The sequence below is a fragment of the Mugil cephalus genome, chromosome 4 (genome assembly GCF_022458985.1).
Source record: "Mugil cephalus isolate CIBA_MC_2020 chromosome 4, CIBA_Mcephalus_1.1, whole genome shotgun sequence".
NCBI lineage: Eukaryota > Metazoa > Chordata > Actinopteri > Mugiliformes > Mugilidae > Mugil > Mugil cephalus.
Window position 1 is genome coordinate 3,559,968 of NC_061773.1, and position 17,779 is coordinate 3,577,746.

The following is a 17,779-nucleotide window of genomic DNA, read 5'->3' on the forward strand; positions in this document are numbered from 1 at the left end:
CTCACACACTCTTTTGTTTAATTAATACTGCGCTCCGCTCTACCTCCACCAGTTCCAAAGAAATGTAGGATTGTACACTGCACACATTTATTTATTTTTCCAACTCTCACGGCCCTATCGGAGTACTTCAGGGAGCGGTTGGCATAGCAACTTGTAGTCATCATGATGTCACATCGTGTCCCGTCCACTAACATTGAGGGGTGGCGCATTTGACCTATACTTCTGCCAGTCATCAAGAGGAGCTGTAGTTGCTTTGGCTTCCTTTTTGAGGAGCTGTTCTGTTATTCACCTTTATGCAGTCTGTGGTCCAGTACAACCAGCAGCTAGTTAGCTTAGCATAGAAACTGGCCCCACCAATCATTATATACTATGTATCTTGAAGTGGGCGAGGAAAGGGACGGCAATTTATGGTGGACTGCTTAGATTCTTGGATGAAAAGACAGTTGAATATTTTGTGTGATTCTTCCCAGATTGTACTAAACACCTCATGGTTTCAGTTGAAAGATTTTAGCACCCCCCCACACACAGACACACCACCACATCCCACCCCTTCTGTTGCAATATCTTCCCTGTGTGCCACCACACGTTCACAGAACACTCTTAAGGCAATGTGTCAGTCCACAGATACACTTCTTTTTTCAACAAACACCAAAACACTAATTTGCCCTTGCTATCAATCTGAATCTCTTGTGGAAACAGGGACATATAAAAGCTAGCCAGTGATTAGGAGCATCTGCCAAACACCCACATGCCATATGCCTGTGTTACTTAGCCAAGAAAAAATTCTGAAAAACATCTAAACACGCTCACAAGACACTAGAAAGCAAATAAAAACACTCAGAATGTCAAATGAATAACTCAGAATGACACACATTCACTGAAACATACAAACACATGCTCTATATACTGTAGCCTGCACAGTCATGAAAACTTGCAAGGCCCACATTTAAGCAGCAATAACAACAATGTAATGAAAGGTCAGCTTTATTGTAAAAAGTAATCTAATATGTATCACCAGCAGTCCCTGTGTTCTGTGCATATCAGCAGATATCTTATAATTGCGCCTGTCTATTCACTGTTTTGATGCAACCAACGTCTCTCATTTCTGCTGTGTCTACATCTTCACCTCATCAATTTACCGATTTCCTATATTTCCCACAATGCCTTGAGACAGGTGTATGGTTAAGGTGAAGCAGCAGCAACAGCAGAGCACCAGGTTTCCTTCTGTGAAAGGCAAAAAGGAACAGGTCACATACTCTTCATAGTCACATCAACATCTCTCCTAAATTGTTAAATGTCAGTTGAGAATGCTAATGCTAAAATGAAAGAATTTCTATTTGAAATAAAGGAGTGATATCAAAATAGGGTATTGTTCTCTGGTGTGTTAAAGCAGTGGAATGTTTCTTGTTTTCCTGTGTGGGGCCCTGGAAACACCTCGGGTTGTCTACAGTGAATGAGAAGGACCACCAGACAACAAGCTGCTTGTTCATTTTTGTCTTAAGTATGTAAATCCTGTCATCTCTGAAGATTAAATCTCTACAAAACCCCAGGATGTTGCTGGTAATACAGTGACCCGGTGATTTCCTCCTTGTAGAGAGATTTCCCTCAAAAGCATGAGTAAAGCACCAAATATATATTTTTTCCCCTCCGGTTTTATTTTTCCATGGACGTGAATGTCTACGTTCATGTTCCCATAACAATGAGGACATAAACCCTTTATTGAAGCAATCATACGGATTGGATTGTGTGTTTATGTTAATGTCTGTGGCATGGATTATTGAGCACCTCCCAGCGTTCTGCCTGTCAGCAGGCAGTGGGTAGCCAGGGGGTCTGTATCCCTGTCTGCCTATCCCATCATTGATGACCTTGGCGCCGCCTTTGGTGAATCTGTCTGGACCTGTGGCCTCGCCTGGCTTCATAACGATCGCTCAAAGCTTTAAAACATCAACACATATGTATGTAAACTAGAAACTGCACTATAAATATAATATCTGATGTCATTTATATTTGTTTTTGATTTAAACAACATATTTGAGATATTTTAAGCTCCTAAACCTCAGTCTACGGAGGTGGTCCCAAAGCACATTGATCTGCAGCAGGCTGCAACGCTCTCACTACAGGGTAACTGTACTAAACGTGCGATCTGTCAGTGTTGCACCTCCTCCATCTTCACCCCCTCACCCCTGTCTCTCCAACACCTGCTGATCTGGTGTGCATCTTGCAACTAGCTGTTTAGCAAGAGACCGTAAAAGCAAATCTTGCGTGAAGTTCCCTCAAAAGACGTAGTGGAGAAAAAAAAACTAAAAACCACAGTAACAAAGTGACAGCAGGAACAGCAGGAGCCGCAGCAACCAAGACTAAAAAAAAAAGGAAGTATGACAAGCTACACAGAAAATATGGCTTTATTCTGACTGGTGATTCTCATGCTTCAAGCACCCTGTGTGTGGTATGTGCAGACAAGCTGTCCAATGAGGTAATGAAGCCTCAAAACGGCTTCAGCGAGATGAGACCTGTTTTCACTTATATTTATTTTTTAACAGATTAAACATGCGCAGAGTTGGATGCACAGCAAATGCTGGGGAGCTAAAATTCTGGTGAGTAGAGTAGAGTCAGAGTTAATTTTACTCTTTTTTGTAGAGTTAAATGTGTTATATATAACTCTCTGAGGACAAATAGTTGGTGAATTAACTCTGTGTCAGTTCAACACATTAACTCTCTTCATTTCTACTATGAGCTCTGAACCTGAATATAACACCTCAGGTGTTCATTTATTAGCCCCGCCCCTTTATTAAACCTCTACCTGGACAGTAATCCTGAGAACTACTGACTGACTTTTACTGATGGAAAGCTTTGTCTGGTGAGTAAAAGTGATTAGTTTTGTCTATAGTGTTTTTTGATGTTATATTTACTGTTCTCATATGACCCGTACCACGTTGTATAGAAACACCAAACACCAGACTGACTTTTGCCAACGTTTCTTCAGTCATGCTAAAGTCAGTCAATGTTGATTCATGGACAATTACACAGTTAACATAAGTCGACTATTACAGCTGTTCAGATCCATTATTTGGGAGCTTTCTGTCTTCTTCATAAAAATATTGGTAAAGTTGATAGAGACTAACCAGACAGTGATGGTGGTAAAGTTAGCTGGGTACAACTTTACTGACCTGCTGTGTCCTGGTACGTCTGTTCATCGCCTGCTGTAGGAGCTACTGGACTCATTCTCTTATTTTACCTGATGTTTGGGAACAAAGTATGTGGAAAATTTGATGTAAAGTGGCAAACAGTTATATGATTTTAATGTTTTTTGTATTTGTTGCTGTGGTGCATTTTAAAATAAACGTTTTAAGTTTAACATGGCCTCGTTATTTTATCATAATCTATTTTCCATGTAATATGTAATCGAAAAAATATTCACGCCATACAGTGTAAATATGGAGTAACCACTTGTAGTAGTTAACAACTGACACTATGAGTGAGTTGATATTATACACTAGTGTTGAGAGAAACTAATACTGGTTAGAAGTGTTAAACTTTATTGGTAATTTGACTCTTTTTGAAGTCTTGGTATATTAACACTTTCTGGCATGGGCCCATATAGACACTTTAAAAGTGTTGGGATTAACTCTAATGGTGTGCTGGCAGTATGATGATCTTGCTGTTCGGAAGCAACCAACGAGTGCCACCACGTGTACAAATGCTGCTGCTGCTCTGAACGTAAAAACTCACCACAGTGACTACGAAACCTGTCACCATTGGCAAAAAAATTATTCCGCCAACCCCTGGTTTGTACATACTGTACACTGTAAATGTGTGCGCGTAGGTGGGTTTTGAATAAAGACAAATTTGGCCAGATGGTGGCACTACTCACAAGGTCAGGGGAACTAAGAGTTTTTAATTCATCCTCTGGGGAATATGAATAACAATGGTTTGCGCCAACCTCTCCAGTGGTTTAGCTAAGTGAAAAACGTAAATGGTCAGCCTCATGTTACGGCATGAGTATAAATCAGGAGATCACTGTGTCACTGGCATTAATCTAGGGGAATCCATCTGAAACGGATTTCCATTTATTTCACAAATGTCAGCATTATGGTTGCTCTAGAGAAAATGTCAGGGAGCACCAAAGTCAGCATAATTATTCTTCTAGGTATCATGAATTCCTCCACAAATATGGTACCAATCAATTCCACAGTTTGTGATATTTCACACTGGCCTCTTTACATGAAAAAATTCTGGGAGTACCGGTAGTTAGATTTGCATTTTTAGCAAACTAGAAGCCCTTTGCCATTATTCACAGCATTTTATCAAAGGAATTAGTCTTAGAATCCCAGTGTTAATGCAACCACCATTGTGACAGGAATTTGCTCTTTTCCCAAGGTTTAAAAAACAGAATTTTACCTACTTATATACAACAGCACTCAATGGATTGAAAGAATAACTGAGACACGTTGAAACACATTTGTATTCACAAACAGCTTGGCGTACCCTTGAATGCGACAGAAACATGCTGTGGACACAACCTAATGGCTGACCTTATTAAAGTCATAGACAAAATGGATATCTTGCCAGAGTGTCCCATAAAACGGAGACAGTGCAAATTAAAATGTCAGTGTCTCATCGTGTCACCCACTGACTCAGCTACACTTCCTGCTAAAATGAAAGGCAGTGGAACACTGAGGTGACGTTGATCAGGTACACAGTAAAATCAGCATACCCAAATTAACACTTTTAAAGTGTTTATATGGGTCCACACCTCAGAGTGTTAATTTAACACTTTTCGAGTGTTGGTGCCTTTACACTAAGTTAGTGTAAATTTGACTCTTCTTGTAATTAAATTTAACACACTGCCTAACACCAACCAGTGTTAGTTTTTTAAAAACACTTTTATATAGTGTTAGCAATTAACTCTCTCCGAGGACTATTTCTTAACTACACAAGTGTTACCCCCATAACACTTGAAAGGTGTCAATATCATTCTTATATAATCCTACAAAAAACACTTGGAAAATAAACTTTACTAAAATAAAAAGGTAGTCATGTTTGGCAGTTCAAAAACATATATTATATATTACATATTTTCAAACTTGCACCACAAATATTAGAACATGTAACAGTAAGGCACAATGTAGCGTTAGCACCACTTTAGCACGCTAGCTAGCGACTCCGAACCATTAGCATCGTCTTATCACGTTTTATATCTATGGTTACAAAGTGCATGACTCGTCTCACTCAGCCAAAATGTCAAGCCAAACGTAGCGTTTACTGCTGTAACTCACTTTCTATGTTACAGTGAGGCCAGGCATGTATGCTAACCATGCTAACCTCTAGGCCATTAAGCAGGTGTTCGGGTGGTTAGTAACAGCGCAACGAGTAAAGTTTCCGTGGCTCACCACTGCAAAATGACTTCTTGAGGTGTTAAATACAGGATCAGAGTTTAAAGTAAGAAGTTAATATTTAAACATTTACACCTAGAGGTTTGATTTAGTGACACTTCCCTTTTACACTTGGTTTTGACAACAACTATTTATCGACTGAGAGTTAATTATAATTGATTAAATTCTACCCAGAGTATAATTAATAATTCAACTCTTCTCAATTTGCTGTGTAGAGCCTAACTGACAGAGCAGGGTGAAGTGAAGTGCTTTGGTGCAGACAGGCAAAAAAGTAAATAAATACATTTTTAAAAAGCAGGGAAATTGAGACAATATTGATAAAAAGAGAACATAAAAGTGACCATCAAACATTGTGCCTTTTCAGCTGAACACTTGAGACGGTATTGGGGAAAAAGGGTTAATGAAAGGAGAGACGCGCTGCAAGAAGAAAGTATGTGTGGCTCGATGAAGTGACCTTGAGCTCGGTTTGAGTGAGTCAAATGCTGAGCCATGGACACTGGGCAGACAGAGAGGATTACGGGCGATGTGGAGTGAGAAAGACAGCCAATAAAGAGAACTGTAGAAAGATACAGAGAAAGAGAGAGAGAGGAGAGAAGAGTCATAGAATAGATAAAGAGAGTGAGGGACAGGAGGAGAAGGACAACAAAAAAGAACAACAACAAAAAAAAGAAGATCCGGTGTAGCCATTTGATCGGTGTCCAGCCAATTACAGTCCTGCATTATGAATGAGGAAAGACAAATTTACCTTTTGCTGGCATAAAGAAAAGGAAGCAGGGCACTAAGCGGGGGTGTGCTAAATGCCACCTCTGAAGTGTATTTGTGTAAGCTTGTGGTGTCCTGCTTAAGGAGGGGGTAAACTGACAGCTTGATTTACCCTCTCATTAGTGTACGCAGGAAGTAGCCCTGGACCTGCACAGTGGGTCTGGTATTGACAGTGTCACCATGACAGTGTGACATGCCGCAGCTGGCCCTCATCTTTAGCTGCTGTTTGGTGAGACTGTAAATGATAATTTTCTTTGTGTGGGACGCCCGCTGTGAGTCGTCTGACTGCTGCTTTTCAAATAAGTCTAATGGGCTGTGAAATTAGTTTTATCTCTGCACACAATATGGCTACAGACCCATTCTGGACTATCAAGACTCCTCAAAGGCTGGGTTTGGAAAATGCATTTCCACTCTAAATTACACAGAGTGCTGGATTTACAAATATGGCCAGATCCTAAATTTACATGTCTCAGTTAGGAAATAAAAGGTTTCTGTAAGAGGGAAACACATCTTCTCATTTCATTGGATGATATTCTAGTGCGGCATGCCCTTGTGGGAACAGGTGTCTGCGTGAGTATGCATTCACCTGTGCTCCTGCAGTCAAATCCAGTCAAGACAATCCTGGTTTGACTGAACCACAAAGGGACAGTGTGATGGATCGGAGATGAGACGGTCACTGACCTGTCACTTCACTGTGCCAACCCCCCAGCTTCCACTGCCAGACCTTCCTTACCCAGTCCCCGGCTGTGGGGTCTGCTCTCTCTCTGTGTCTGACAGCCACAGTCCTGTCTTCATTCCAGCCCTCCTGTTTCCCATCCACACACACAGCCCGTCGCCCCTCCTCCCATCTCAACTACTAAAATTTTACAGCAACAGCCTTCCTCCGTGCACCCCGCCTGCATGCGAAAACTTGATCATGGCTTGTGGTCACCGTCTCAAGTATTTCATACAAGCGGCTTGTACTACAAACTGGTATCTATGTATCATTTTTTTCTCTGACACCAGAGCCTGAGGGTGCCATTTGATTCAGAGTGAAGATATTACTTGAAGCCTGCCAGATATAATGTGCTGAATAAGAGAGACGGAGCCCTGGAGCCCAGTAATCCAAACTGATACATCCTCCCAGACAGCTTCTGTACATCCATCCACACAGACAAGAAGGAAATAATCTTCTGCCTCACCTCACCATGCTCCTTCCTTCCATCTTGACCAAATGACATATTCTCTACATCCGTGTCCCGTTTTGCTGTGTTTTAAAGTTGCATCGTTACAGGAAGCATTACTTTAAGAGAAGAGAAGAAGATTTAATGAATCAATAGGCAATTACTTAGGGAGTCTGTATTGGTCGCAAGAGGTCGGTTAAGAAGCCGAACAGTCATCCAGGTAATGGGTCTGCTGTAACAGGACCATCCAAGTAATTAAAGGACTGCACAGCCGCATTGAAGATTATAGTACTTCAAGGCCATCAGGATGTAGACATATGGTAGGATTAGGATTTAAAAAAAAAAAAAATGGTATAAAAAAACTTGGTATAATCTATCACATATCAAAACTAAAATTGGAGCTGCAGCTGTGATTTGGAGCAGGATCTCACTGACAAGGACGTTTAGCGGCTCAGGCTTGTGGCTAAAAGGGGTCACAAGTCAACAGATTGCACCGATGTCTGAGAGACTTAAAGAGGGAGAGGGAAGAGTTACAGAATTCAAGAATAGGATCATAGATTTAATATGAACTCAGGGACAGTGTTTGGTTGGCAGTCTTCCTTAAAAAAGGACAGAGGCCCAACAGTGTGTGAGTCATTTCATTTTTAGGTAAATTTTGCTTCCACACGGATTTGGAAAAAAAAAGGTTTAAAAAGATGTGCATCAGCTATGGTTATTCAGTGATTTGATGCACCATCTGTCCTAAGTACACGTCCTAAATCAAACATTCTCACAGGTGCTGCAGGTGTAGCTAAACATGCTGAGCACAATAAAGCTCACTGTGTCCCCGCAGGCTTCTACATTTACCATCAGTGATCAGTGAGCATGATGTTTCAGCCACAGCTATTCCTGTTGTGACTGCAAAACTTTCATTCAGTGAAGCATCATTGAGAGCGCAGTGAGACAGAAGTGCTGAATTGCCTACTTTTTTTTTCCCCCCGCTGAAAATGTGAGAAGACGTTGAGAGGACTCAGGTGAGCACAGCCACTAACCTACTGATTGCTGTAATTCACCGTGCAGAGGGAAATGTCAACAGCCTCTTCTTTGCATAGCACAGCATTCTGTTTGCATTAAACGGTGATCAGAAAATGTGCATCTCTCTTTCTGCTTTGATAAGCAGTTTTGCGCACTGTTGCAGTCGTGGAGTTTATTTTGTTCACGCATACACCGATCAGCCACAACATTAAAACCACTGACAGGAGTAAATAACATTGACCGTCTTGTGACAATTCAATGTTCTTCTGAAGAAGTTTCTGGACCTGGCATTCATGTGGATGTTGCTGACATGTAGCACCCACCTAGACCAGACCAGACACCCCCACCACATAGCAATGACACTCCTTGATGGCAGCAGACATCCCCAGCAGGATGCAGTCTGACACAGACACACACAAAAACGTTTTAGGAACAACTCAATTTTGCTGTAATGTTTCTTTTCGTTGGTGCAACATTAGGGAGTAATTTAGACAGTCTGTGGACAACCTGTGAGCAACTTCAAACTGAATCAAGTCTGATACAGACATAGGTGTGTATGTGTGGTATTTTTCCAGGTGTCTTCTGGTCTTTCTCCAACCTCTCCTTCCCATGCTGCCTTGATTTTGTCCCAGGTATGAGGGCAGCCATCCAGAAACAATGCATATATTTTTGACATTGCTCCTTTATTGGGTGGATTTACATTAAGGACTAAATACTGTAGGTCTTTGGGGGTGGAGATGGACACCCTGGGAAAAATTTAGAGGCAAAACTCTGAACCTGGAGATATCTGAAGTAATGAGACTGGTAAATTATAATTTAAATGATACAATGTCATCACTGGTGAAGATTAGAAAATGGAAATAATAAAGGCGGTGCCAAATTAACTTTATACCCTGATGTGCTACTGAATCTTTGCAGCCTATCCTTGTAAATTTTTAAACAAGTACTGTTATTTAAATAGAACCACTCGACGCTTACAGAAACTTTGTAATCTATGTGCACTATGTGCAATTCTTCTTTCCATCTCTGCATTCACGTTTGTGGATGACTGTACAGCAACATTTTCAGCATGAAACACAACTGATGGAAATTATTTTAGTTATGCAGATACTTGGTCACGCACATAACCTTTGCACAAACTTCATTATTCATAGGAATTATTCCAATTTGTTTTGTGAAAGATTTTTAGAAGATCAATAAAAGAATGGTGTTTTATTATTATAGTATTTATGTGTTTTATTATCACTGGACCAAGCTCTGTCATTCACTGCACTGTCAATTACGCAACTGCGTCACACTATGAGGAATCGGTCTAGGTGTCGCAGCAGTTCCAATAAACAGGAAGTGCCTTACAGGGTCCTATCTTATTGCCATCTCCCCAACGGTTCCAATAACTAACAATTTCCACCACTCTTTGCTTCCTAGTCAGCTGCAAAATTACAGATTACAGATTTACTTGGAGTCAAGAGAGGGAAGTGGATCACTGGTGGGGAGAAAGACTGGAGGAGAGAGGCGAGTATGGGAGGAAGTAATGGATAAGGAGAGCTTAAAAATTAGAAGAAAAAAATTCAGGTCATCAGTAGTTTGAACATAAACTAAAACAGATATATGAGCTTCTGAATGACAGCGGAGAGAGAGATGAGAAATGGCATATGCTAATGTACGGCCTGAACGCCTGAGGTATCCCATGAGAGACGTTTAATAATGCTGAGGCATTGTGGCCCTTGCTCATCACTGCCATAATGAAGAGAATATGCTAATAGGTGACTCATCTGCTGGAGGAAAAATTAAACAAAGTAAACAACACCTTTGCTTCTCTGTGTGTTTGTTAAAGGAGATGGACAGGGGAGGAGACAAAGTGAGAAAGAAGCCGGGAGAGAGATAGGCGGTTAGGATGGAGGAGGTTTGTTTCAGTGTTTGCATTTGGAACAGGTTATCCCTGATTGACATTCGTTTTCCATTTTAAACGGTGTATGATCTTTTTTTTTAAACATATCATGGAGCACAACTTTGCTAATGCAAAACATCTGTGTACAATACCCGTCTCTAAACTTTGGGAGAAAGTTTTCAGTGCAGCCAAGCACACAGAGGGGTCAACCTGAAATGCTCTGATCAATACAATGAATAAATGCTTAGAGTGGCAGAACTGTGAGTGCTCAAGAGGAAGACTTACAGTCCAGAGGGAACTCCTGAGGCACACTCTCCACTCACAAACTCCAGGAGATAAAACATGGGGTCAGAGCTTCAAGGGAAGGAACCTACTGCCAACAGTACACATAAGCTTTACAGTAATCCCACAACATGTTTTTTTTTTTTTGCCCATTTTTCTCCAGACAGCAAATAACGTACATTCTATGAGCAATAGTACGAGCATATACCTAACCAGGATCCCACATACAGCTCCTGTGTTTAACCTGATAAGCAACATGTGCAGGCACTTAAGACAGAAATAACGATAGAAGAGATATATCATAGATCATATGCTAATACGGTTGAGAGGGTAAAAGTGAGGCCGATCACATTTCTAGCATGTTTCATTGCTATAGCAACAGCCTTTGTACTTGTGGAGAGAAGTGGGTGGTAGGAAAAAAAGAGCAAGAGTGAGAGTGAGAGGAGTGATGGGAAGAGAGGGAGAAAGAAAGAGAGAGGGGGGGGGGAGAGAGAGAGGGACTTTGACTTAGTTCTCTCTCTTGGCGAGGTTCAACCAAACCAGCTCTCTGCCAGCCCAAGACCCTGGGGCTTTTAACGGTCAAGGTCACTGAAGAAGAAAAAAAAATGAACAACTCCTAAACGTGTTTCTGCATACTCCTTGTCCAACAGAGGCGACAGAGAGCAGTTCAGACTCACACAGGCAGAGGGAGCCACCACTGAAACTCCCAGCATGAGCATGATTGTCCTCTACAAGACCCTCTACATACCAGCAGAAGGATCATGGTGGCTCAGAAATACCCTTGAAAAGGTCACAGATGAAAAAAATCCTAATTGTACACAACTTGCATGGTGCTGTCATAGAAAATTTCTAGTTTAAAAGGGAAAGCAATATAACCGACCACTCTCTCTCTGCATACGTGAAAAATTTTAAACACACTCGGCCTGCCTCCTCTTTTGTATTCAGAGGCTCATAATCTCAATAATTTCCCCATCACGAGTTAAACCTTTGTGCCAGCAGTACCGTTGTTATTGTGGGAATTACAATAGCATCAACAACAGCTTACCACATAAGTGCAGTGAAGCGGGCACTTATTTCATATTAAATTGTAGTTCATTCAGCGTTCACACACGCACATTAGCATAACTCTGTGAAGGACAACCTTGAGACACAAAATCAGAGTGAATATGTCTATTTGTGCTCAGAAAAGACAGCCCCCAGGAACCCCAGAGGTAGCAGGGGGAATATCAAATTAGTTATAGTTATTAAAGCTCCCCTTCTTTCAGAACCACAATTTTGCCATCAATCTTCTTCATGGAAGTCCAGCCCCACTCTCTCTCTCTTTCTTTCACACACACACACCCACAGCTACTGTCCTTTGAAAGACTTGTGACACTGCTCCCAAGTGTAAATCTGACTGGTTACGGCTGTGGAAATAAACGACGACTGCTATTTTTAGGATATGTGAAATGTATCTGTAACACACAAATCATGATGAAATAAGTGCAGCGGTGAGCATTCACACACACAGACACAGCTATATTTGTGAGGACATTCATTGCCATAATGGTTTCCCTAGCCCCTCACCCAGGCCCGAGCTGTGGTATTAATGTGTGTTTACAGTTGATCCCAACTCATAGACCGGTTGTTAGATGTGGGATTTATGGGCCATTTTGCAGGACGATTTTTTTTTTTTACATTTTTTATGTAAAATTGTATTTAAAAAAATTATAATAAAAATCAAATATATTGCTGCAAATGCATTCTTTGGCCAACAGTACAGTGTGTGAACTGGTCATGCATAATTCCCAATTGGAGAAATGTACTTCCAGAGGTTGTTCAGCATATACGTGAATTTCAGTTTTATCACAGAGTTGATATAGCCAATTATTTGTCCTTGACTGGCTTGCAAAGTGTGGAGACACCAACGACTAGTCTGAAAACATATAGCTAAGTATTAGTGTTTGTCCTCAGTAACAGGCTCTAAAATCTTGTGGAAAGAATATTAGTTGCACTAACATGCATGTCTTTTCTCTCTCTCTCTCTGTCTCTCTCTAAAAAGTCTAAAAACTTTTGAGCTTTGAGAGGCTAACTGGAAAGGTTACAATTACAATTGCAAAGTAGCTCTTACACCATTATTCAACCAAATTCAGTACTGCAAACTGAATATTAAATAATACCAGCCTTCAAACTAAATGCCATATTACTCCTCACATAAAAATTCACGAGTTGAGATTGTGCCAATTTGCTGTGATGCTGCAACAGTGTAAAGTGGCTTGTCTTTTCCCACCAACTTTACAGTCACAATCACTGTCAGCATATCACAATCATGGCCTTGGCAGAGTTAGTCTATTTAGTTCAATCTGTAACACAGCTTCTGTCAACAAGTGAGCCTGCAGCATGTCGATGACCTGACGGAGAAAACATTTGAAATTAGATCAGGCAGAGGAAGAAGAGTCTACGAAGTTGTGCAAGGCCAACTGAAGTGCGATGAAGGTGATATGGAATCAGCGGGGGAAATCAACTGGGGGCAGAGATCATGGAAAAACCAAAGGAGGAGGAGTCGTGGCCAACAAGCAGAAAATCCGCTCATTAATAAAATCTGCTGATGAAATTAGAACATCTAATCAGTCACACACACATCTCATCCTTACTGGAACATCATGTGGTAAATTTCTATGATCTAAATCACTCTGTTATTGCATGCACAGACACAGATCATATCAAGAAAGAAAAAATGCTTACATTATTTAAATCAAAAGAAGGTTCACTGGTTCAAAAGCTTCATGTGTCAAGTGCCGCGTAAAGGAGATACAATTAAATAATCCACTTAGTTTTACTCAAACATTAGATTTATTGGAAATGCTTATCAAAGTGTTCCATAATACTACAGAAACAAAACGTTTGTACCAGAAAAACACTTGAAGCTTACACCTATAACACAGTATAAAAATTCCTTTAAAAATAGCACCTTTTCTCTGGCAGGTAAACATGCAGTCAACGACAACTTCCACCAAATAATACAAATATTATGTACAAAACATTGTTCTCGATTCTTCATATTTAATACAAATGATAAAACTATATCCATTATAATAACCCAGTATATTTGTGCTTGCATAGTTTTTTTTTTTTTTTTTTGTGTGTGTAGAAGAGCATGAGGAGAAATTAGTGTCATTGGGAAACCTATGAAACACTTGTATCAGTTTCCTTTTTTAGATGGGGCCAAGAACCATCTCATGGTTAAAAGAGTTACTTCAAACTATGTTGGAAAGAAAAGTCAATAACCCCAAACTGTACACAGAAACACTGAGAAGTCAGCTTTGACTTTCAGATACACTGCAGTACAAAATCAGACAAATTGCACAATGTAATCCTTGTAGACTTATTAAAATAAATACTAGTGTTTAATGCTATTTGGATGATTTTGTACGTAGGTTTTGTTTCGATTGTTGGGTAACATTACAACAAGATTATTAATAGAAGAAAACATTTCAGTGTTGGCACAATGCACACAAGTCAACACATACAGACCATATTACACAATATTCTTACAGTAAATACCAGTTCAGTGAAGTTCATGTGCAGTTTGTATGTCATTTAACAAAATGTGTTGTTAAATCATTTGGAAGTGTGTTCTGGTGTCCTCTGTAAAGACAACTTACACGATTAGTCTTTTGTTTTAGACCTTTGTCTCTTTACTGCACAGTATTGTTTTACCATATTATTGATAGAATAGCAGTGATGTGCAGTGCTGTCAATGACTTTGTCTGGATTTTCTGTTACAGCTGCTGCAATTTATTTTCGCTTTATTTTTCCCTCGTTTCTATGTTTGAGAGGGGTGAGACTGGGTAGTTCCTGTTCAGTGGGAGGCTTTCCTTGTCACCACTGCTGTGTGTTTGGGTGTCTGGGTTCTGTGAAGGATCTTGATGTAATTTGGATTGCTACTGACACACTAATGACTTTTTATATTTTTTGAAAATATTTTATATTTTTAAAAATATAAAAGAGCACGGGAAATAAATATTATTTTGTCAAAATAAAATAGCTATTACTTTTAATGATTTAAAACTGCAAGCTGTAATCCCAAAGACCATCAAGTCAGTGAAATCTAATGAGCTTCACCAAACTGGTATTTAATTAAAGAATGTTTAGTTTCTCTCAGATTCATATGCAGACATGGATCTTATTACCAGTGTGGCACATGATCCGAACAGAATGTACTAAAGTACCTCCATACTTTGGTTAAAGTCAAACTGAGAAAATCAGGGTGAAGTCTGGAATAGAAAGTGAAGGTACTCCCCTTCAGTGTGAAACTATTTAAAGGACCAGCACATAGAATATAGAGACATCTAGTGGTGAGATTGCAGATTGCAGCCAACTGAATAAGCCTCCCTCTCCAAAGATATGCAAGAACCTGTGGTGTCTGCCAGGCCCCTGTTGCTACATCCATAATGATGTAGGGCTTTATTGCTTGTGTTAGCTACCTGTGTGGTTGCTAATATAACATTAGCATACCATGGCCAAAAATCCATTTTAATTTAGCTGTTTTACCTGTCTGTGGAGAGTTTGCATGTTCTCTCTGTTCTTTTGTGGCCTTTCTCTGTGCTCCAGTTTCCTCTCACAGTCTGGAGACATGTTTACATTAGTTTAACTGGTGACTCTAAATTGGTCGTCCAGGGTGTACTCTATCTCCCAAACAAAAACAGCTGGGAAAGGCTCCCGCCATCCCTGACTCTCTACAGGATAAGCGGCTACAGACAGATGATGGATGGCATTTCTGTTAACAGAATTCCCTAAATCCTTTACACTGCTCCTTTTTTTTTAATAATTAGTAGTAATCCATCAGAAGCAAAGTTATTTTTAATCTAGCAAACACTGTTTTGTGAGTGAGGCATTCTGGCAACCCTGTTTAAAGCACGGTAAAATTTAGTTGCGTTTAAAGATACAATAAATAAACAGAACAAACAAAACCACTGACATCTGAGAACATAATTTTCTATAAAAGCAATGTAAAGGCTAACATTCCTGTGGCAAAGGAGGAGTTGGCCACAATCATTGTGCTGTCTTCAGGGGAGGAGCACCTGCACAACATAAAATATGTTAGTTCACATTCATATTCATCACCTGACTTAAAATAGTATGTGTGTGTCTCTGTGTACCTTCGGCCTTCCCAAGGCAGACCTCCTCACACTCTTCCAGGTGGAGGAAGCGATTGTCGTTTCCCTCACAACCACTGTAGATGAAGGGTCTGCAGGCCTGAACCTTACTGTTGAAGTACCAACGCATTGTGTATCGTCCACAGCTCCCCTCCTCCATGGGCAGGAGGCATATATCTGTTGATGCTGCAGCAAACATACAAACATGTGTAACATGCACATGATGATGATGGAAACATGAGGAGAAAAGGGAAGTCCAGGCAAAAAGGAACAGAAGCAGAGTAGTAGTAAGGAGCTGCAGGACACCCAAACATATTCTCATGATAAATTAGATCAGCCAAACCTCTTTATTTCAGTGCTTGTACATTTTATCCAAAGTAAGATAATTTTACTAATATTCTTAGTTTTTGTATCATTTCACTGAACACATGCACACATGCACTTTTAGTAATCTAACACAACAGCTGAGCTACCAGTGCAGTCTGAGACATACATGAGATCCAGACACCAGAAGGTAGGAGGGTAGAATTAACCCTGAATAAATCCCAAAACAGGAACTAATTACCTTCCCCTTTGACTCTCCTCTTGAACCTGACTGTTTTGGGCACGACTGCTCTCAGGCTTGTAACTTTTACTTTCTGAAGATCAGCTGTTGCTGTTTTTTGAATGTCAGCACCTGCTGATTTGCTTGGTTTAACACTGACTGTTTTCTCAGATTCCTTTTGCTCGAGCTCACCTGTCGACACACACACACACACACACACACACACACACACACACACAAATCCAAAACCATCCACACACAAATGCACAGACGCACATGAATAGACACACAGAGGAAGGAAACACAAAATAGGGGAGAAATACATTAACATGATAGCAGGGAATAAAGACTGGCAATCTAACTCTATCCACATGAAAGGTCACAGACTCGGGGTGGTGTGTGCTTGTAGCAAGCTGTGAGAGAAATACTCCAGCACAGTCTCATTAACATGAAAAGAGCAAAAAGCGAATGCAGACACATTTGCCTTTAACATAAGCCTTAAATCAGCACAAACTAAATTATAGGACATAGATTATGGGACATATCAAACATTAAATAGGTCTGCAGTCCTGCCATGACTAATTTTACGTTTATCAAAACAGAACAGAAAAAATATAGCATATAGAGTAAATACAGTTACTGTACATTGTGTACACTCACTTGCCATTTTGTTTGCTACTTATTAGGTACACCTGTTCAAACGCTTGTTAACGCAAATAGCTAATCAGTCAACCACATAGCTCGAAATTCAATGCATTTAGTTATGTAGAGGGAAGAAAGGAGATTTAAGAGACTTTGAACGAGGTATGGTTGTTGGTGCCAGGTGGGCTGGTCTGAGTATTTCAGAAACTGCTGATCTACTGGGATTTTCACGCACAACCATCTATAGGGTTTACAGAGAATGGTCCATAAATGAGAAAATATCCAGTGAGCAGCAGTTGTTTGGACGAAAATGTCTTGTTGATGTGAGAGGTCAGAGGAGAATGGGCAGACTGGTTCACGATGATAGAAAGGCAACAGTAACTCAAATAACCACTCGTTACAAGGAATGCAGAATACCTGAGGCAGCAGAAGACCACACCGGTTGCCACTCCTGTCAGCTAAGAACTGGTAACTGAGACTACAGTTCACACAGGCTCACCAAAATTGGACAACAGAAGATTGGAAAAAAGTTGTCTGGTCGGACAAGACTCGATTTCAGCTGCGACATTTGGATGGCAGGGTCAGAATATGGTGTAAACAGCATGAAAGCATGGATCCATCCTGCTTTGTATCAACGGTTCAGGCTGGTGGTGGCGGTGTAATGGTGTGGGGGATATACGTTTTGGCACACTTTGGTTTAAATGCCACAGCCTACCTGAGTATTGTTGCTGACCATGTCCATCCCTTTATGACCACAGTGAACCATCTCCTGACGGTTACTTCCAGCAGGATAATGCACCAAGTCACAAAGCTCATATCATCTCAAACTGGTTTCTTGAACATGACAATGAGTTCACTGTACTTCAATAACCTCCACAGTCACCAGACCTCAATTTAATAGAGCACCTTTGGGATGTGGTGGAACGGGAGATCAGCATCATAGATGTGCAGCC

The 17,779-nt window shown here is 40.5% G+C and overlaps 1 protein-coding gene across 4 annotated transcripts in view; it reads right to left on the reverse strand.

Annotated features, from left to right (window-relative positions):
• Window positions 1-13,311: 13,311 nt before the first annotated feature.
• The window catches only part of col7a1 (collagen, type VII, alpha 1), a 62,408-nt gene continuing 57,940 nt past the window's right edge, over window positions 13,312-17,779 (reverse strand). For all 4 annotated transcript variants that reach the window (XM_047583504.1, XM_047583505.1, XM_047583501.1 and 1 more), the window contains 3 exons: window positions 16,206-16,376; window positions 15,644-15,826; window positions 13,312-15,565 (listed from right to left, as the gene is read on the reverse strand). In XM_047583504.1, the coding sequence (XP_047439460.1) occupies window positions 15,537-15,565; window positions 15,644-15,826; window positions 16,206-16,376 (383 nt within the window). In that variant the 3' untranslated portion in view covers window positions 13,312-15,536. The remainder of the gene's footprint in view (window positions 15,566-15,643; window positions 15,827-16,205; window positions 16,377-17,779) is intronic.